Here is a 21,513-nt window from a genome sequence, read left to right as displayed (position 1 = left end):
TTTCTTCTTACAGAGTTTCTGTACATTTCTTCTCTTCTAAGACATATGTCTATAAGCTTATGTATATTTACATTTTATTTGTATTTACATCTGAATGTTTCTGAAATTGGAATCTATATTATAATTGTGTGCATTTACCATGATGCTGCTTTTTTCCCTCCAAACTGATACTAAATTGATGGAAGCATTTAATAATTGATATTGTCTTAGAACTGAACAAATGAAATACTTAATACAAAGAAAATTCATTGACTTTTACATGAGGTTTTTCAGATTTTGAGAATAGTCATTGTAATAGATTTTTTTTTTTTTTTAATGGCTGCACCCAAGAGTTATCGAAGTTCCCAGGCAAGGAATCGAATCCAAGCTCAGCTGCAGCAAAGCTGGATCCTTTAACTCACTACGTGGGGCTGGGGATTGAACCTGAGCCTCCTCAGCAACCCCAGCTGCTGCAGCTGGATTCTTAACCCACTACACCACATCGGAAACTCCCACAGCAATAGACATTTAAAAGTCCTTGTGTTAGAATTGTATAACAACTTGATGGTTTAACTACAGACTTTAAGGGCTTGGCAATTTTATAAACTGGATATTTTTCAGGAGTTCATCAGCTCTACGAAGAGACCCTATGCAAAGGAAATGGAGACTGTTGATTTCAAAGATAAATTGGAAGAAACAAAAGGTCAGATCAACAACTCAATTAAGGAACTCACAGACGGCAAGTATCTTTTACTTATTCTGCTACAAATCACTAAGGAAACAGACCGTATCTTCTAACGAATCTTTTTATTAAGTATAAAAGTGAGCATCTGGAGGATTTCTTGAATGTTTTTGATGCACAAGATAAATTCTTGCTTATCAAGTCATTACAGCCACTTGGATTTCTGGGCATTTCCTGCATCATCTCACTTGGAAGAAATTCCAGGTGCTTCAAATTTAGTTTACCTGGAGGTGCTCTCCAACGAGCTGCCACATGCCCTCCTAGAGCCTCAGCTGCGCCTCCAACAAAGTACAGCTTTGGGCAAGTTCTGAGGCTCATTTTTCAATCTGGAAATTAAGGGCTTGGATGATAACTTGAGACCACTTTCGGCTCAAAAATTCCACAAATATATTAAGGAAAGAAGGACAGAAGGTCTTAGGCAATCGAATGCACACCTAAAAAAAGCAAAGCAAAACAAACCATGGTGGAAACTTGTCCTCAGTCTTACCACAAGGTCGCTTCCTTGCTTCTGCCTGGTCCTGTCTCTAGCTTAGCGCTTCCCTCAGGCCTCTTCCTTTCTTGACTCCTCCCTCCATTAAAATTCTCTGCTTGCTGGAAAGGGATTGGAGCTAAGATGAGTTTGGGTGCAAATCAGTGTTCACCAATATGTCTTCCCAGGGGACATATTTGTACCTGTATAAGGAGGGACACAGATCCAGCACCTCTTTGGTCCACAGCACCTCATTGTGAAAGAGCAAATTAGATTTTTCAGGTGTCATTGCAGTCACTGAAGTCTGGGGAGGGACCTACATCTGTGGCAAGAGAGACACATTCTCTGTGAGAATGGCCAGGCAGCCCTCTTGCCTGATTGACGCAGGAAGGATGGAACCCATGCCGTAACTGCAGAGTGGGGACATGGAACAGACACGAGTTAAGAGTCATTCAGGACCCAGATTCAGATCCAGACATTGCCACTTATTAACTGAGGAGTTTGGTTATGGATCCTCAGTTTACTGAACCGTAAAATGGGGACATATGTGATCTAATTTAATTTTCACATGGTTGCTGTGAGGCTCAAATTAGATAATATATGCTAACGAACAATATAATATAGCCAAAATAATAGAGGGTAGCCACAGATACAGATGCACAAACAGATGTATATATACATCCATATATATTTGTTATTGAAATTAAGTTTCTTTGGCTTCATATGAAGAGAAAAGTCTGGTCTAAGGAATACCAGGTTAGGCACACTTTTAAAATGTATAAGCAAAAAAGCAGCTTCCATTTAAATTGCTGTGTGCTTGTAAGATTGTTAGCCAATTGTATTTTCCCTCCCAGGGCCTCCCTTTTAAAGTCTTCATCAATGTGAGGGTTTTTTGTTTTGTTTTGTTTTTACCTGGAGAAGGTAGTTTAGTGAAAAGATTTCTGAATTGGAAATCAGAAGCTCAAGGTTTAAGTTCAGTCACAACCACTTACTAGCTCCCCTACTTCTTCAGCGATGCTGTTTCATATTTAACACATCATATAGCACTGGTGGGACTGGTTACATCACTTGTAGGTCCCAGTGCAAAATGAAGATGCAGGACCCTTTATTAAAAACTACATTAAGAATTTTAAGATGGTGACTGCAGAGCATGAAAACAGTGTAGGGCCTTCATGGGTAGTCCACTTCCTGGACCTGAGCAGGGGGGAAGATTTGAAAGATTAAGTAAATGAAAATCTTTGTGAAAAAAGTCAATGCTACTCAAAGACAAGAACTTAATTTTATTAAGGGATTATCAGCATCAAACTGTTTCGGCTGTTGGGAATTTGAGCTCTATGGCAATTGCAGTTGTTACGGAGCCTGTGGTGGGGATTACAGCAACCTTGATGCAAATACATGGACAACAGTGCACTTTGGGGAGGGGGCGGGGAGCTGTGGGGTGAAGAGGAAAGTGCTGTCCTGGCATAAGACAAGCTTGGCTGCTAAGTGAACCAGCAAAGCCATTTGGCTACTCTGAGCCTTAGTTTCCTCAACTATAAATTGGGAACCATGACCTTGGCCCTACAGGATCATCACGAAGGAAGTGAGATTAAAACATGTAACAATATGGAGCACAGGGCCTGGTGGAAAGTAAGAGCTCTTGCATTTTCCTTCCTGCACATAGGCTTTGTAGTCATAAAGACTTGGCTTTGAATTCTGAGACCACCTTGGCTCCTGCATTATTTTGGGCAAGAAACTTAACACTGAGCCTCAGCTTCCTCATCTGTAAAGTGGAGAGAAATGCACGATTCCATGCACATGACATGTGTAGCCATTGCCTGGGACAGCATAGACATTCCACAGTGGGGGCTTGTGCTTTTCTTCTTGCTCCTCTTCTTTTCTTTTTCCTCCCTCCTCTTCCCTCATTCTCCTCCCCAGGTGTCTTTGGAAAGTATGGTTGTGGCAAGATGAAAGGAGAGAAAGGGGTCCTTCTGAAATGAGATGATCTGGACTACTAGACCTTATACGGTGTGGCTCTAGCCGGGGTTGAATATCCGTGAGTGGACTTGGTGTGTGGATATCAGATGTGGTTTGTAAGAATAACCCTGTGGTTTCTTAAAATTGTTTGCAGGCCACTTTGAGAACATTTTAGCTGACAACAGTGTCAATGACCAGACCAAAATCCTTGTGGTTAATGCTGCCTACTTCATTGGAAAATGGATGAAGAAATTTCCTGAATCAGAAACCAAAGAATGCCCTTTCAGGGTCAACAAGGTATGTGGGCTGTGTGTAGCAGTTAAAGGATCCCAATTCTAGGTCTGAAAAATAATAGCAACATAAAGGACCATAGGAATTCACTCCAATGAAGAAAACTGAGACACAGGAGATAGTGTGCTTTCCTGGGAGGTAAGTGTCAAAAAAGAACTGTAAACCAGAGCCTTTCATTCTTTTCCTAGAATATCCTCTGGGTCATATCTGAGTAAGATCTTTTAGAACTTATAACAGTGGGTAAAGATAAATCACCAATAGTAAAATAGCTACAGATATTTGGGACCATTAGAAAGGAAAAGAAAAGGAACAAACTGAATCCCAGCATCAGAGACCTTTGGATCATCATGAAATGTGGACCAGTTGGGAATCTTGTTCCAGGTTAATAAGCCCCTGGAGTTCCCATCGTGGCGCAGTGGTTAACGAATCCGACTAGGAACCATGAGGTTGCGGGTTCTGTCCCTGGCTTTGCTCAGTGGGTTAAAGGATCTGGTGTTGCCGTGAGCTGTGGTGTAGGTCACAGACTCGGCTTGGATCCCATGTTGCTATGGCTGTGGCGTAGGCCTGTAGCTATAGCTCTGATTAGACCCCTAGCCTGGGAACCTCCATATGCCTCGGGAGCGGCCCTAGAAAAGGCAAAATAAATAAATAAATAAAAAATAAGCCCCTCTGTGATCTCATTTCTCACCTGTTAATAGCGAAGTAAATGGTTCTGATATTTTCCTTTATAGGATGCCCTGAGGTGCTTGTTGGCTGTAAAGGAAAAAACATAGTTTACTCATCTGCCACACTTGGGAGTCATTATGGGGAAGAATTAGAAATCTGTTTTGTAGGGAGGTCTCATTAATAATGTTGAGGGAATAATGAAGCCATATCCCAAGTCAAAAATAATTCATAGACATAAGTAAAGTACCTCTACTGTATATGAAACCAAAGAACCAAGGCTGGAAAATCGACTCTTTTCATTAGAGCACCTAGAAACACCAGGAATCTGTATGATATTGTGGTTTGGTCTCATTTGTTGAGATCTGACTTGTGTTAAGAATACAGACTCAGAACTATGGGTCAGGCAGTACAATAGCTGAAGGTAGCCTGTTTACACTGTAGCTCCCATGCATTAGTTCTAGTTTTCAGGTCTCTTCTAGCACCTAGAGTTCTTAGCTTTAATCACTTTGGTCAAATATTATAATTGTATTTTCTTAGTGCTAAAATCCAGGCAGAAAGGACCTTCAAGATACAATCTATACCTGAGTTAGCTGGATGAGTTTCCATTACTTTTTCTTTGTACCCACAGAGTTTTACTCATATTTCACACCCTCCCCTACCAAATCCCCTGCCCCAGGTGTGTTTTCTGTGGTGAAATCTAATTATTTATTTACTTATCTAAATTTCTTACTAGTGCATGACTTTTAAGGGTAGAGATAATCCTTTATCCACCTCAACTTCTATAGCTCCTGGTTCAGTCCCTAACACATTGGTAGGTGCTCAGCAAATGTTTGTTGAATGAATGAATGACCAATCTGTACAGATCAATTTGATTAAACAGTCAATAGCGGGAGTTCCCACTGTGACTCAGTGATTAACGAATCCGACTAGGAACCATGGGATTTCGGGTTCGATCCCTGGCCTCGCTCAGTGGGTTGAGGATCCGCTGTTGCCATGAGCTGTGGAGCAGGTCACAGCCAAGGCTCAGATTCTGCATTGCTGTAGCCCTGGCGTAGGCTGGCAGCTACAGCTCCGATTAGACCCCTAGCCTGGGAACATCCATATGCTGCAGGTGCAACCCTAGAAAAGACAAAAAAAAAAAAATAAATAAATAAATAAATAAAATAAAAATTAAACAGTCAATAGCAGACAAAACCTTTTTGGCCTTTGGGACCACCATGGATCCTGATGCAAGATCCATGGACCATTTTCACTGGGAGAGGACCATAACCCCTGAATGTGCTTGTTACCTACTCAACACATCCCAGATCCTAGGAAGGGAGCCAGTCCCTATCCATGTCCTCTTCCTCCATTTGGGACTACAGTGGTCTTAAGGCTGTCTGCATGGGCCAGGACTGACCCTGCACACAGAGCCATATCTCAGTAAGCAGGAACCAAACGTACACTTCTTTAGCGAACTCTGTATTTTTCACTTTCTAGTCTTTGAGTTTTAAACATGGCCTTTTGACTTTCTTAGTGTTGCCTTTTCTTTGGAGCCAAGTGGATCAGGACTGTACACAGCCTCTGCAGTGAGTGGGGTGTTGGCCCCAGTGACCCTGACATGGAGTATCCTCCAGAGTGTTTAGCTGGGGTTGGCTCTCCTCCCTGGGAAGGGCTTGCAAAGGGGTCTTGAGTATGTTTAAATGAAACTTGAACATGTTGCTAATGGTGCCCATCACACCAGCTGCAGGACCGCCCAGAACATCTTAAGGTCCTTGTAATAGTGAGTTCATCATGGGCTTTTGTGCTGATCACCCTCAGATCTGTGGTTTTTACATTGAAGAACGTTTTAATGGGTGTCTTTCACAACAGGAGGAAGACATGTGTGCAATTCTTTTATTCTCGTTATTAGATCATAAAGCTAGGGCATATCACATGCTGGAAACTCAGACTCTAGGAAGAGAATTAATAAGGATTTAATGCCATTCATGTCAGCGTTTCACCAAACCAAACAATAAAGCACTATTCAAGTCCGCGTGGGCCTACACCCTGCTTTTGAGTGCAGAGGCTATTACTTTTCCTCAGTTTCCTTTGAATTGCTCTTGTCAACTCCTGAACTTTGGGGGTGAGGTTACTAAACATATTCTCTTATCCTTTGGTGTCTCTTTTAAAGGCTTGGCTAAATTGATGAAGTTAGATTTTTAAAAGTTTAGTATAGTACCTACTCTGAAAAAGGTGATTCACACACACATATATGTACATATAATATATAATATATCCTGTATTACCTGGGCTAATTGTTACTTGGTCCTGTTTTCAGAAGGTATGTCTTGATTTATGTTTCAGAAAATGGGATTATTGGTAGTTCCTATTGTGGGCTCAGCTATAACAAACCTGACTAGTATCCACAAGAATGTGGGTTTGGTCCCTGGCCTCACTCACTGGCTTAAGGAGTTGGCATTGCTGTGAACTGTGGTGTAGGTCACAGACATGACTTGGACCTGGCATTGCTGTGGCTGTGTTGTGGGCTGGCAACTGCAGCTCAGATTGGACACCTAGCCTGGGAACTTCCATACGCTACATGTGCAGCCCTAAAACAAAACAAAACAAAACAAAAAAAACATGCAAAAAAAAAAAAAAAAAGAGATTATTGTAGCCAAAGTCAGTGCTGATAAATGACAGTTTTCGGTGGTCGCAATTTATGCACATTTAGAAACTATTAGTAGTCTAATCTGATGGAGATTTTTACTTTTTTTTTTTTTTTTAAGGGCCACACCTGCGACATATGGAAGTTCCCAGGCTAGGGGTCAAATCGGAGCTACAGCTGCTGGCCTATGCCACAGCTGCAGCAACACCAGATCTGAGCCCTGTCTGTGACCTACACCATAGCTCATTGCAATGCAGGATCCTTAACCCACTAAGCCAGGCCAGGGATCGAACCCGCATCCTCATGGATCCTAGTTGGGTTCGTTAACAGCTAAGCTACAAGGGGAACTCCCTGATGAAGATTTTTAGACACACCCATATATGTAGATAGATACAGATATCTTCTTAAGAAAAATATAGCAACAGTTGCGCTGTTCTGTGTAGCCCTCTCCCCTCCCATCTCCATCTCCTCAGAAGTAAGGATCATTCTGGAATCTCCAATTCCTTCATTCAATTGATAAGGGAACTGAGGCCCAGAGAGGTTAGATGACTTTTTCAAGGTCACAGCATTTTTTTATGTCACATTTGAGATTAAATTTCAAAGTTTCTTGTCTCTAAATGCATCAGAAGAGGAAGAGGGCACTGAGGGAGGGGTAACTAAAACCAAAGGCAGAGGACAAAACTTTGAAGTGTGATTTTATTCTGCTATAGGCTAACTTTTCTTTAGTAGGCACTCTATAAGGAAAAGCTGTATAAATGGATATGTGGGTTTGCACTAGAATTTACTTTCAAGTGAGCTCCACCAAGAATGGTTTAAAGATCTTATAATTACAGGCATCTATAAAGACTAAGTTAAAGTTTGCCTTTATTTCCATTCCTCCTGTCTTATTTTTAATGTTTTATAGCTGCAAATACAGTATTATATTATGTATAACTCCTGTAATTATAAATCACATGAATAACTTTTCAAAGGAAGTCATAAACTCTTGACAGGACAGTCTCTGATGATGTGGACCTTTAAGCCATGATGACAAGAACAGCGTTATATATATGTGGTGTGTATAGTAGTATGTGTACCTATATGTGTTGAGATGTGTGTGTATGTTTGTGTGTGTATGTGGAAAGCAAGAAAATCAAATTTCTTCTCCTTTTACAGACGGACACCAAGCCAGTGCATATGATGAATATGGAGGCCACGTTCTGTATGGGCAACATCGACAGTATCAATTGTAAGATCATAGAGCTTCCTTTTCAAAATAAGCACCTAAGTATGCTCATCCTGCTACCCAAGGATGTAGAGGATGGATCCACTGGCCTGGAGCAGGTGAGGAAGGAGGCCAGGGCTCAACACACAGGCGCTATAGGGCCCAGGGGGCGGTGCTTGTGGTTGCTAGAGGTGACCCGGCAACCCTGCCTTACAGGTCTCTTGCTCAGCGGTCTCCAAGGGTTTCTTGGTTCTTTGGGGGCCTTTCTCTTTAATATTAAAACAGGTAATATCTGTTTGTTTGGTACTTACAATGTGCCAGGAACTGTGTTCCCCACATGCACTGGTTCATCTAATTCTCACCGCGGTCCCAAGAGTTAGAAACTATCACCAGAGTAGGAAGGAGGCACAGAAGGGTAGGTAACTGGTCTGGGGTCACAAACTCGTGGGTGGTGTGTAGAATTGGAATGGAACCCAGGAAGTTGCAATCTGGGTTAATTCCAGGTTAGAGGCCTCTATTGTTAACATCTTGCATTCTGTGGTACCTCTGCGTTACACTCAGTGAGCCAATATGGATGCATTATTCACTCAAGTCCACAGTTAACTTTGGGACTCACGCTTTGTGTTGTACACTCTCTGGGTTTTGAAAAGTTCTTTTAATGCGTACACATAGAAGAGATTTTCTTATGCTTTTATACAGGTGGAGGCAGGAGGTTTAATAGTAGAGGTCTCATCTGCCTCTGTTTTCACCTGCTTTCTCTCTGTGCTGTATTCCCCCCAAACGCCCCCCATAGGTCCGCTGTTCTTCCTCAGCCCTCCCCTTCCGCCTTCCTAGCACCCTTCCACTTGGGCCTCTGCCCTTGGGCAGGAAGAAGAAGGGGCTCTTTAAGGAACCTAGGATTCACGTGATTTATTTCCAGTCAGATCTTGCTGTCTTTCCAGGGGATGGTCTCACTTGGTCCCCACCCTGCCTGCTACTTTGGTTCTCATTATGTTTTGTCTGTCACTTTACTAACTGAATTATAATTCCCTTCTTCATTCTTCTTCTATTCACTCTTCTCTCTCCTTTTCACTCCACTTTGTGCCTTGGTCTCTCTCTCTCTTTTTTCTTTTCTCTCTTTTTTTTTAATGCGTCAAGTATCAGTTTATTATACATAATGAATTTTGCTTATTGCTTTATCTGGTATTTATGAGTAATTCTTTAGGTAGTTTTTCTTTTTTTTTTTTCCTGAAATTGTATTTTTATTTTTTACAGAATAAAATACATACATTTAAACACAATTACATTCACACAGATTATTATATCATGGATCTTAAGAAACAGATTAAGTGACTCCCACTGGAGAAGTGGAATGGAAAATATGCTGAAACAAATAGGAAATTTATTCTATACTTTATCCCATTTTTTTATGGCTTTCATCTTTACTACTTAGTTTTATCTATTACATTTCAATTTTTCTTTAACAATTAGCATTACATTAAAATTGTGTATATTATGCAACTAAAATTTATAAAGAAAGCCTTATATACCACTAAATATTTTATGTAGCATAATAAAAAGAATAACTTAACTTGTAAGAATAACAAAAATAATACACCCTCTGAAAATAAGTAAAATATAAAATGCATAAATTGGTTAAAAAACAATGTAATTATGTAAATATGTCCTCACAATTTGTTACATCTTATTGATTCTTCAATATAGGCACTACACCATTCTAGGTGATGTGATAAACAAGACATTATAGACCTTACATTGTACCATGGAGAGAAATGGTTATTAATACTACAATTGTAGAACTGTATTATTTAATTGTACAGTGGCATTGTTTAATTATAATTATCATAAATTCTTTGATGGAGAGGAAATCAGAATCAGATATAAGACTTCAGCATTGCAAGAATGATGTCAAATGACCCCCTTCATAGTGGATTATGCACTTATTTACTATGAGATATATTTCTTCTCCAGAGATTCCTTGTTTGTGTATCAATTGTAGATTTTTGGTTTGCAGTTATTCTGAAGTTTTGGTGTAAGAGTCTATGTGTATATGAGATTGTTTGAAGTTGTTGTTCTCTTAATTGCAAGTTCATCTCCAGTGTCCTGCATTTGTACCCACCTCTTCTCATGATTTCGGATTTTGGTGGTATAATTGTGCATGGATGATTTCATGTCTTTACTGTATATATACCTTTACTGGTGAGCCTTGTCATTTGTGGAATTTTTGTTTCCTGTTGCTGTCTTTTCTTTCCTGCCTAGAGAAGTTCCTTCAGTATTTGTTGTAAGGCTGGTTTAGTGTTGCTGAATTCTCTCAGCTTTTGCTTATCTGTGAAGGATTTGATTTCTCCTTCAAATCTGAATGAGAGCCTTGCTGGGTAGGGTAATCTTGGTTGGAGGTTTTTTCCTTTCATCACGTTAAGTGTATCATGCCACTCCCTTCTGGCCTGCAGAGTTTCTGCTGAAAAATCTGCTGATAACCTTATTGGGGTTCCCTTGTATGTTACTTGTTTCTTTTCCCTAGCTGCTTTCAAGATTTTCTCTTTGTCTTTAATTTTGGTCAGTTTGATTAACATGTGTCTTGGTGTATTCCTCCTTGGGTTTATTTTATATGGTACTTGTTGTGCTTCCTGGATTTGAGTGAGTGATTCCTTTCCCATGTTAGGGAAATTTTCGGCTATTATCTCTTGGAATATTTTTTCTGTCTCCTTCTCTCTCTCTTCTCCTTCTGGAACCTTTATAATACAGATGTTGGTGCATTTAACATTGTCCCAGATTTCCCTGAGACTCTTCATTTTTTTTTTCAATCTTTTTTCTCTTTTCTGTTCTGCATCCATAATTTCTGCTAATCTGTCCTCCACCTTGCTTATTCATTCTTCTGCCTCCTGTATTCTGCTGTTAGCTGCTTCTAGTGAATTTGTTATTTCAGTTATTGTATTTTGCATCTCTTCTTGTTTAAGTTTTATATCTTGTATCTCTTTGGTCATTGTTTCCTGTAAGTTATCCATCTTTGCCTCCAGTTTATTTCCAATGTCTTGCATCATCTTCAGCATCGACAGTCTAAAGTCTTTTTCCTGGAGACTGAAAATCTTCTCATTGCTTAGCTGATTTTCTAGGGTTTTTCCTTTCTCCCTCATCTTAGTTATAGTTCTCTGTCTTTTCATTTTTATAGGTTTTTGGTGTGGTGACCTTTTTATAGATAATAGAGTTGTAGCCTCTCTTACTTCTGGTGTCTGCCCCCCTTGTGGCTGAAGTTGGTATGGGGGCTTGCTGTAGGCTTCCTGATGGGAGGGGCTGATGCCTGCCCACTGGTAGGTGGAGCTGATTCTAATCCCTCTGGTGGGTGGGGCTTAGTCTCTGGATGGGATTAGGGGCAGCTGTGTGCCTGAGGCTCTTTAGGTAGGCTGTTTACTGAGGGGTGGGGCTGTGATCCCACCTGGATTGTTGTTTGCCCTGGGCCTTCTCAGTGCTGACTGACGGGTGGGGCCAGATTTTCCCAAAATGGCCACCTCCAGAGAAAGGCACTGCTGCTGAATATTCCTGAGAGCTTTGCCTTCAATGTCCTTCCCCCACAACAAGCCACATTCACCCCTGTTTTCCCAGGATTTCCTCCAAGAACTGCAGTCAGGTTTGACCTAGTTTCCTGTGGAGACCTCGCTCTGCCCTGGGACCTAGTGCACATGAAAGTCTGTATGCACCTTTTAAGAATGGGGTCTCTGTTTCCCCCAGTCCCATGGAGCTCCTGCACACAAGCCCCACTGGCCTTCAATGCCAGATTCTCCAGGGGCTCTTTCTCCCAGTGCCAGATCCCCGCATGTGAGAGTTTGATGTGGGGCTCAGAACTCTCACTCCTCTAGGTTAGTCTCTGTGAACCAGTTAGTTTTCAGTCTGTGGAGCTTCCCACCTGGCAGGTATGGGGTTGTTTATATCACGAAATCACCCCTTCTACCTCTTGATGTGCCTCCTCTTTTTCTTCTGGAGTAGGGTATGGGCTTCCGGTCCATGGGTGCAGATTGCTCAGTCTTTAGTTGTGAATTTTGTTGTTTTTAGGAGAGAAGTTGAGCTCCAGTCCTTCTATTCCGCCATCTTAATCCCGTCTCTCTCTCTCTTTTTTCTTGAAGACGTTATTTAGTTGTCTTACACTTTACTTCCTTAAAATACCCTCATACCATTTTTTTCTTATTAAAATGCAGAATGAAAGGAAATGATGTTTTGAGTCTCAGAAAGATATATTCAAGAATACAAAAAAAAAAAAAAAAAAAAGAGGAGTTCCCTAAGGACCCAGCATTGTCCTTGCTGTGGCTAGGGCGTGGGTTCTGTTCCTACCCTGGGAACTTCTGCATGCTGTGGCTATGGGAAAACAAACAAGCAACCAAAAAACCACCACAACAAAAAAGGAAAATACAAATCATCTTAGCTTGCTAGGGCTGCTGTGACAAAGTATCACAAACTTGGGGTCTTAAACAACAGAAATTTAATGTCTCACAGTTCCGGAGGTTGGAAGTCCAAGATCTAGGTGTCTGCAGGTTGTTTTTGTCATAGGGCTGGGAGGGAGAATCTTCATCCTAGCTTCTGAAGCTATGCTGGCAATCTTTGGCTTTCCTTGACTTGTAGGCACATACTTCAGTCTCTGCCTTCATCTTCACAAGGCATTCTCCCTGTGTGAGTGTGAGTCTGTATCTGTGTCCAGATTTTCCATTTTTATAAGAAGACACCAGTCATATTGGGCTAGGGCCCACCCTAATGACCTCATCTTAACTGATTACACCTTCAAGGACCCTATTTCCAAATAAGGTCATATTCCAAGGCACTATGGGTTAGGACTTCAACATATGAATTTTAGAAGGGGATAATTCGACCCACACAATGGAGGAAAAAGCTCTTTTTTTTTCTTTTTAATTATTTTTTGATTTATGGGTAAATTTTCTTCTCTTCTGACTCTCAAGTAGTAAGTAGGCAAGAGGATGTAGTTTTTGGCTCAACATTTCTAGTTACCTAGGACAATCTTTTGGTCTTAATAATCTGTTTTAAATTGAACAATATCCATTGAAAAAATACTTATCACAGACTAGTAAAAAAAATCCACTGATTCCCTCCCCCACTAAAAAAGAACTTGTGACTTTGTCATTTCCCTGATTTTTATAGGTTTCACATGAGTAACTGCAGTGCAGGATTGCCCCATATATAATAGTCAAACTGTTATCATTCTCTGTTATATGTTTCTCCTCTCACTAGTCGGGGATTAGAAGGACAAGAAGCAATTTAAGATTTGCTCAGTGAAGAATTATATGACTAAATCATATTACACATCGTTGCGTAGCTCTCATTTCAAAAATAACCAACTGAAATGGATGCCTTCATCACCTTTAATCTTAAAGAATGATCCTAGTTCATATCCTCATTTTAAAAGAACTAATTTTAGCTTTGAGTTATTAAATTTGATGCCATGCCTAGAACATGAATATTCTGAATTTCCTAGTAGAGAAATTAAAATAAGCCTTCAATAAATATTACGTATAAAAACACTCCAAATTTTATATTTATTTCACTACTATCCATGCAGCATCATAATCCATGCATTCATTTCTCTATAGCTGCTCTATAGTTTAAAATAATTTCATAGCAAAAGGTCCACTGTCGAGTTCCCGCTGTGTCTCAGCAGAAATGAACCTGACTAGTATCCATGAGGACGAAGTTTGGATCCCTGGCCTCGCCCAGTGTTGCCATGAGTTGTGGTGTTGCCATGAGTTGTGGTGTAGGTCACAGATGTGGCTTGGTTCTGGCGTTGCTGTGACTGTGGTGTAGGCCAGTGGCTATAACTCCGATTGGACCCCTAGCCTGGGAACCTCCATAGGCCGAGAGTGCGGCCCTAAAAAGACTATAAAATAAAGGTCTGCTGTCATAGGGTGAGTGGAGAAGAACAATGCTACAGTAGTGCAGTGGTTGAGTGGACCTTTTATTTTTTTTTTTAGGGCTGCACTATGGCATGTGGGAGTTCCCAGGCTAGGGGTCTAATCAGAGTTACAGCTGCCAGCCTACACCACAGCCACAGCAACGCCAGATCTGAGCGGTGTCTGCGACCCACACCACAACTCACGGCAACGCCAGATCCTTAACCCACTGAGCAAGGCCAGGGATCAAACCCGAAACCTCATAGTTCCTAGTTGGATTCATTTCCTCTGGGCCATAATAGGAGTTCCCCAAGTGGACCATTTTTAAGAGAACTAGTTACACACCCAAACTGCAGAGCTGATTCCATCTTTGATGGTCAGTCCATCTGCACTGCTTCCAAAGTGGGCTTACAGTGACATTTTCTGTTTTGAATCAAGCAGGATCTTTCACAATTGGAAATGAAAATTTTTTTCCTCTTCTTTGTGTCCTTCAGGTGGAAAAACAACTCAGCTCGGAGACGCTCTTGCAGTGGACCAATCCCAGCACCATGGCCAATGCCAAAGTCAAACTCTCCATTCCAAAATTTAAGGTGGAAAAGAGTATTGATCCCAGGGCTAGCCTGGAAAACCTAGGGCTGAAAAACATCTTTAATGAGGATACATCTGATTTCTCTGGGATGTCAGAGACCAAGGGAGTGGCCCTCTCAAATGTTATTCACAAAGTGTGCTTAGAAATAACTGAAGATGGTGGGGATTCCATAGAGGTACCAGGATCACGAATCTTGCAACACAAGGATGAATTCAATGCTGACCACCCGTTTATTTACATCATCAGACACAACAAAACTCGAAACATCATTTTCTTTGGCAAGTTCTGTTCTCCTTAGGTGCTAGAGCCCAGGTTAAGTCCTATCTGACTTTCCTATAAATTCTGCATCCAGAGAGTCACTTTCTAAGTAAATGGTTAATATTACTCAATCAGGAAGCAGTTGGTACTCACCATGATAGGTCTTTTTTTCCAATTCTTTTTTTGGTTCCTTCCTTCCCACCCCCATCAGAGACAATATTTTTTAACAAAAAGGAATCACCTTAGAGGAAAATATGTATTTGTAACTTGTCAAACCTAGGGTTTTGGGCAGGAATACAGTCTTCCACAAAGTAAATTCCTGTAAGGGAGATCTGGAGGATTTTATTCCCAAAGTTTTGCCTTCCTTTACTGGGATACAGAATATTCCAGACTTCCCTGAAAGACTAAAGAAACTGTAGTGCGCAGGCTCCACAAAACTCCATGGTGCCAATGAAACTTGGGCACATGTTCAGGCTACTGTAGGTCCACAGCTCCTATGCTAAACCCTGTGGGCAAATATTTTCTTCAAACTCTGATTTTTGGGGGTTTTAGAAAGATAACGTTTTGCACCTATTATATGTTATGGAACCCCAGTGATAGAGGCTGCAACTGCACCCTGTAAGGCAACACATTAGTATTTCTGCCACAAAATATAGAGTATTTGCACAAAATAGATAAACGAAGACTCTAAGTAGCCTGCAAGTGTCAGGTTTTGCTATCAAATGAGTTTGCTGCTTGCTTATGAAAAAACTTTGGTGTCAGAACTTGCTGAAAATTTGAATGTTGGACCTCCAGTAGCTGAAAGGCAGCATCTCAAGGGGAAGTTCCAATCTTATTAAAAATTCATTTTTGGAGATCCTTCTGTGGCATGAGATCAACAGTGTCTCTCTAGCAGCAGGGACACGCGTTCGATCCCCAGCCTGGGAACTCTATGCCATGGGATGGCCAAAAAAAAAAAATAAATAAATAAATAAAAATTCACTTTCACTTCTGATAAAATGCATACCTGATCATTTGATTGACAAGAGACAACTGGCAGGGAATTCTGACTGACTCACAAGCTTTTGGAGTCTGAACACACAGAGACTTGCACAGTAGCCGATACAAGAATTTTACGAGGGTTCAAGGGATTTGTCTCTTTGTCAACTATGATAATAGGAAAGGGGGAAGGAACTTACTGCTGTTAGAAAATAAAACTACTGAAGTGCTACTGAAGTGCTCACGCTGCCTTGACACATGTTTTTTCAAAGTCTGTGTGTTTAGTTACTGTAGCTAGCTAGTTGGTAAGCTACGAAAAGAGCAGTTTTTAAAGATGTTTCTGAGAAGTTATCTATGCCACAAGTGCGCGTTATTAATTCCTGACAGAAAAAAGACAGCACTGAAGATCTGGGTTTGGTGACAGGCCCTCTTTCTTCTCTCTTTTGGTTTGCTTGTAAATAGGTTGAACTTTCTTCTTGCTCCGAAGCTTCAATATTGAATTTCTTGTATGCTGCCGACAATAAAATATTATTGAATTACATGACTTGCTTTTTTCCATGAGGTTGGATTTTTCTATTTTGAAATAGACCCAAGCCATCCTTTTACAACATGCTTTTGGTGGGGGTGGATTGATGTAGAATAAAGAGGAATAAGAATGATGACGGCGCCCATCCCTTTGTCTTCCTTCTTTTCCCTTTCATCCTGGGTGGGGGAGGGGGGAGGACAACCAGGAAAGAGGTAGAATGACTCTCAACTGCAGAAAAGTGTATAAAGAAGCAAGAGGGCTTGCAGGAGGCCATGGAACTTTTCTCCAGCCTTTTCTACTTTGGGCCCTGCCTCAAGATGTAATTGTATCAAGGAAGCCGTAGATGCCTAAGATGTTTTCTTTTCTTATTAAGTACATTTCCCCCCTCAATGTCATGGACATTTGTTTTAAATCAGTTAAGGTGTCCCCGAATCTGATATTCAGTGCAGCTCTTTTCCTGTCTTTATGGAGTATCCCCTCTTGCAATAGATGCTGAGTGCAAAAAGTGAGAAAGGCCCCCCCATTCTATAAAGAAAAGACCATTCGTGCAGGATTTCGGGGGGTACCCAGAGCCAGGTTTTACCACTCTTGGCTCATGCACCCCTTCTCTAGGCTGTGAAATAGAGAAGGTGGGATGACTGTGAGAAAGCTTAGTATGGAGGGGAGAAATCAGTGCCTCTTTGAACCAAGCGCGTGTTCAGGGAGTTTTAAGTGTCTCCTGGAGTTTAGAGCATGTGGAAATATCTGATTAACTCTTGCGGGGGGGGGGGGGGGGTGTCGGGGGGAATGGTCTGATCTAGTTTTCAACCAGGAGCAATTCTGCCCCCTAGGAGACAATGTCTGAGGACATTTGTTGTTATTGTCACAACTAGCAGGAAGGTTTCTACTGACATCTAGTGGATGGACTAAGGAATGCTGCTAACCAAGCTGCACTGCTCAGGTCAGGGACCCATTCCAAGTGACATCCACACACGCCAACAAGGTGGAGGGTCAGAAAATTGGAACTCAGAGTTCCCCTTGTGCCACAGTGGAAACAAACCTGACTAGTATCCATGAGGATGCTGGTTCGATCCCTGGCTTTGCTCAGTGGGTTTAGGATGCAGAGTAGCCATGAGCTGTGTGGCATTCGGGGCTTGGATCCTTCTTGCAGGATAGGCAGCTGTAGCTCTGATTTTGACCCCTAGCTTAGGAACCTCCATATGCGGTGGGTGCAGCCCTAAAAAGCAAAACAAACAAAACAAAACAAAAAACTGGAACTCTACCTAAAGCCCACATGCTGCCCGGAGGGGTCCTAAGCTAGGACTTGGGGAAAGGTCTCCAGAGAGAGTGGAGGGGAGGGTGCCTGCTTTCTGCCAGCTACTGTGAGATGTGGACGTGGCCAGGCTTGATTATTTTGAGCCTTTGTTCAGGAGATCTGTCTAGGGTAGGTGTGGGCGTCTTCAATGGAGCCCATGAGCGCACCCTGTGAGAAAGAGTTAATATTTGACAGATCTCATATGAGATACAGGGTTACAAAGGCACCCATCAGGTAAGATCCCTACTTCCTTACCTCTCCCTCCTTCTGTTGCCACACCTCCCCCCAAGTCAGGTGCTATAGGGAGGAGCAGAAGGGCAAGGCAGGTAATAGTAGAGAAGCCCACCTCTGCTTCTTCTCCTCCATGAGGGAGGCACTTTCATTCGAGAGAGAGACTGGAGTCTGATTTAGAAGAATTCTGGGCTTTTTCATTAATAAAGACATTTTCATGAAAATGAAAGTTTGTGTCTGGGGCATTTAGCTTAGGGGATTTGGTCTAGCTGGGGATGAAGGGGGTGCAAAGTGGTCTCAATAGGGTATTGGAAAGGAAGCATTAAGCTACATCTTCTTAGCATCTGCCTGGTCCAGTTCACTAATAAATCTGTTACAGGTATCTTATCTCATTTATGCATTGAAACAGACAGAGGAGGTGGAAACCACAATCCCATCTTGTAAATGAGGATATGGGGAGACACAGCCTGGATGTATAATAGGCTCAAGTTCACAGACTTAATGGAAGCCGATGGCTAGATTCAAACTCATTCAGTCTGAGACCAGAGAGAGGGCACCTGGCATATGTACTTGATGCCACCCTCTTCCAGCCAGTACCAACCCTTGACAAATTGCCACCAGATGCAGCTGGAAGAATGCATCTCTCCTCTCTAACCATCTCCATCTTGGAGTACCCAAATATTTGTCTTAGCCTGGCAGTCTTTTCTTGTCAACCAAAACATCCCTCGATGCGACTGGTCCAATTATGGAGCATCTTTCATGGCCTGGTATTATATGTGAAGGTGGTTATGGATGTTATTTCACTTGCTTATTCTCACAATAACCACAGAGTTCAAGGCTATGTCAGTCTATTTCACAAGGAAATGTGGGCTTGAAGGAATAGGGTAAAGTCTTCAAATTGGAAAATAGCAAGGTTTGGCTGCAGGTCTGTCTGACCCCAACCCACACTCCTTTTACTGTGACTTAAGGCCTTTGGACAGGCTCCCTCTGGAGGGCTTTGCTGTGATTGGTGTGTCACATGGGACACAGAGGCAGCAAGACCTCTTTCCCGCCCTGTGGGTGTGCTCAGGATACCTGGTGTTCACTGGGGGCATTCTGCAGAGAGTGTTGAGACCAGAAAGCATTAAGAAGGAGGTGGGATTTTGGAAGGGCCCAGAGCCTCAGGCCAGATATGGAAACACAGAGAGGGGACAGGGGTCTCATGAAGGAGATGTGTGTGCCCATTGGTTATGGGAGGAAAGTGGGGTGGTTCGTGGGAGAACTCAGCGTGGCTGTGGAACCTGAGAGGAAAGGCAGGAGTCTGGATTGAAACCATGACTCTGCCTGGGCCCTGGCATCCTGATGGCTTAATGACAGTGGTGCCCGGGGCTGCAGTGTGGATGCCAAGGTGCCTTGTGATGGGCGTATATAAAAATATAGCATCTGGAGTTCCCACTGTGGCTCAGCAGGTTAAAGATCCACTGTTGTCTCTGTGAAGATGTGGGTTCGATCCCTGGCCTCACCAGTGGGTTAAGGATCCGGAGTTGCTACAAGTTGCAACAAGTTGACTTGGATCTGGAGTTGCTATGGCTGTGGCCTAGGCCAACAGCTCTGGCTCAAATTCAACCCCCTCAGCCTAAGAACTTCCATGTGCCACAGGTGCTGCCCTTAAAAGCAAAAAAAAAAAAAAAAAAAAAAAGCAAAAAAAAAAAATGTATATATGGCATCCATGTACTTACATATGCACAGACACACATATCCCTGGAGCTGGAATTACCGAGCCATCAATTCTGCAAACATTCAGTTTTGGGAGATAATGCCAGACAGTTTTCCAATGTGGTTCTACTGGTACCTCTTACTATTATTACTATTATTATTCCATCATTATTGTTAATGATTACTTTTTCCACTGTGACTCTTATCAATCCCACTGCCATTCTTGGAGTAATCATGTGCCAGGCCCTCTGCTAACCATGACATATGTCATAATTCAGCTTCTACAACCATCTTCTGAGGACCTGCTTGAGGTGAAAGGAACTAAGACATGAGGAAAATTACAATCTAGCAAGTTGTGTGATTTCAACCTCAGCTGAGTCTGGAGCCCAAGCTTACAATTTCTATGCACTGAGTGACATTAAACAATTTTCTCTGGGTGAATTAAACCCTTTACCATCAAGGGCCTATTTTCTTCTGTTTATATTAAAAAAGAAATCATATGTTAAATATAAGACAAGTGAATATAGATAAAGAGAAACCTTAGCTAAATATTTATATAATAAGCAAAGCTTCTAGGAATGTTTACTTTTCAAACATTTCTGGCTAGCGAATACATCTTTTGAAAATACTGTGCTTTTTGCTCCAGGGTCATATTCAGTCAACAGTATGCCATTTGCTGTTCACACCAGATTTCAAAGGCTTACTTTTTTAAGTTTGAGGTCTTAGATCCCAAACCGCTTCTACAACATTCTTGCCCTCAACCCTTCCCACCTTCCTGGGAAGATTTAGGAGATGGGTGTTCCCCTGTTCAATGGCCTCTCTCCCTGTCACCATCCTCCACCCCGACAATAAATAATAGCCGCTCCAGTTAGTGAGGGCTTTCAAGGGAGGGGATGGAAGTGCTTTTACTAACAGTAAATGACTCTTCCTGGCCTGAGTTCTACAACAGAAAAAGTAGGTGGCATTATTCTCCTCGGAGATGGGATAGATCCAGATGTGTCCCTGGAGCCTGTCAGCACCTTCCCGGAGTCTGGCCAGACCCACGTAGCCTGAACTCATGGACTGAGCCCTCCTTGTCTCCACTGCAGGCCCTTATATGCCTCCCACCCATGATAAATAGCAATACATAATTTTGATTGATGGGAAAAAAACATGTACTTGGGCAGATGATCCGTGTGTTTGAGTTGTCAGGGCTGTCTGTTAGTTCTAAAAAAGCCTTCATTGCTGACTTAAAAAAAATCACTTGGCGTTCCCACTGCTGTGGCTCAGGTTGCTGCAGGGATGCAGGAACGATCCCTGGCATAGAGGGTTAAAGGATCTGGGTTGCTGCAGCTGCAGCTTGGATTTGATCCCTGGCCTGGGAACTTCCATATCTGTGGGGGAAGCCATTAGGAAAAAAAAATCACTCAATATTCCTGAAATAAGTCCGGAGGAACAGTCGTTCTCTGGGGATGAGAAGCTGTTATGAAAATAGAAGTCTGTGGTTAGAAAGTGTTGGAAAGCTTGTGTGGAACAAAGTTAAACAAGATCTGTAGTACTTTTAAAGTTTTTGAGAAGTCAGTCAATATGCTTTGTGATTTTTCTGGGGTGTGGGGCCTGGTTTCTTAAATTTACCAAACCCCTGAACTACTGAGTTTAATTGCCTCTTAGGGAGTCACGTGAATAAGGGGAGTTTTCTGCCTGAGGATGAAAGCTTAGACACCGTGGGAGTTGATGTGTGGTGTCCTGCACCCAAATAAGCTTTCCTATTTTGAGAACCTGGAGCCAACAGGTAAGTTTGATTCAACACTGAAGGCAGGTTATGGGCAGCATTTATGGGCTGTCTCTCCTGCCCTCAATTCTTCTTCTTTGCTGAGTTAGGGGGAAGCAGGCATTGAATGAGTAGGCTAATGAGGTCAATGGCTTTCCAGGTAGAGAACTGGTTTTCCCATCCTCGGAAAGGCATCATTGCAAAGTTGCTGGCAGGAGAGTCAGCTTGTCTGAGTTGGTAGATGTGAGACCTTGCTGAGTGTCTTTTTCTTTGCCATAAAATTTATCCCAGTGGGAACATGGGCACCAATAATGGAATTTCAATAGGCATCAAATGAGCACTACATTTGTTTTCTATCATTTTAAGCACAT

The 21,513-nt window shown here is 42.0% G+C and overlaps 1 protein-coding gene across 1 annotated transcript in view; it reads left to right on the top strand.

Annotated features, from left to right (window-relative positions):
• Positions 1-16,187, top strand: part of SERPINB5 (serpin family B member 5) — a 28,057-nt gene extending 11,870 nt beyond the window's left edge. The window contains exons 4-7 of the mRNA XM_021099575.2: positions 601-718; positions 3,301-3,443; positions 7,885-8,052; positions 14,316-16,187. Of these exons, the coding sequence (XP_020955234.1) occupies positions 601-718; positions 3,301-3,443; positions 7,885-8,052; positions 14,316-14,708 (822 nt within the window). The 3' untranslated portion in view covers positions 14,709-16,187. The remainder of the gene's footprint in view (positions 1-600; positions 719-3,300; positions 3,444-7,884; positions 8,053-14,315) is intronic.
• Positions 16,188-21,513: the final 5,326 nt, after the last annotated feature.

Source organism: Sus scrofa, chromosome 1 (assembly GCF_054392235.1).
Source record: "Sus scrofa isolate SSC_HxYL_T2T_F1_AM1 chromosome 1, Sscrofa_HxYL_maternal_Yorkshire_Landrace_v2.0, whole genome shotgun sequence".
Lineage (NCBI taxonomy): Eukaryota > Metazoa > Chordata > Mammalia > Artiodactyla > Suidae > Sus > Sus scrofa.
This window is presented reverse-complemented; position numbering and strand designations above follow the sequence as displayed.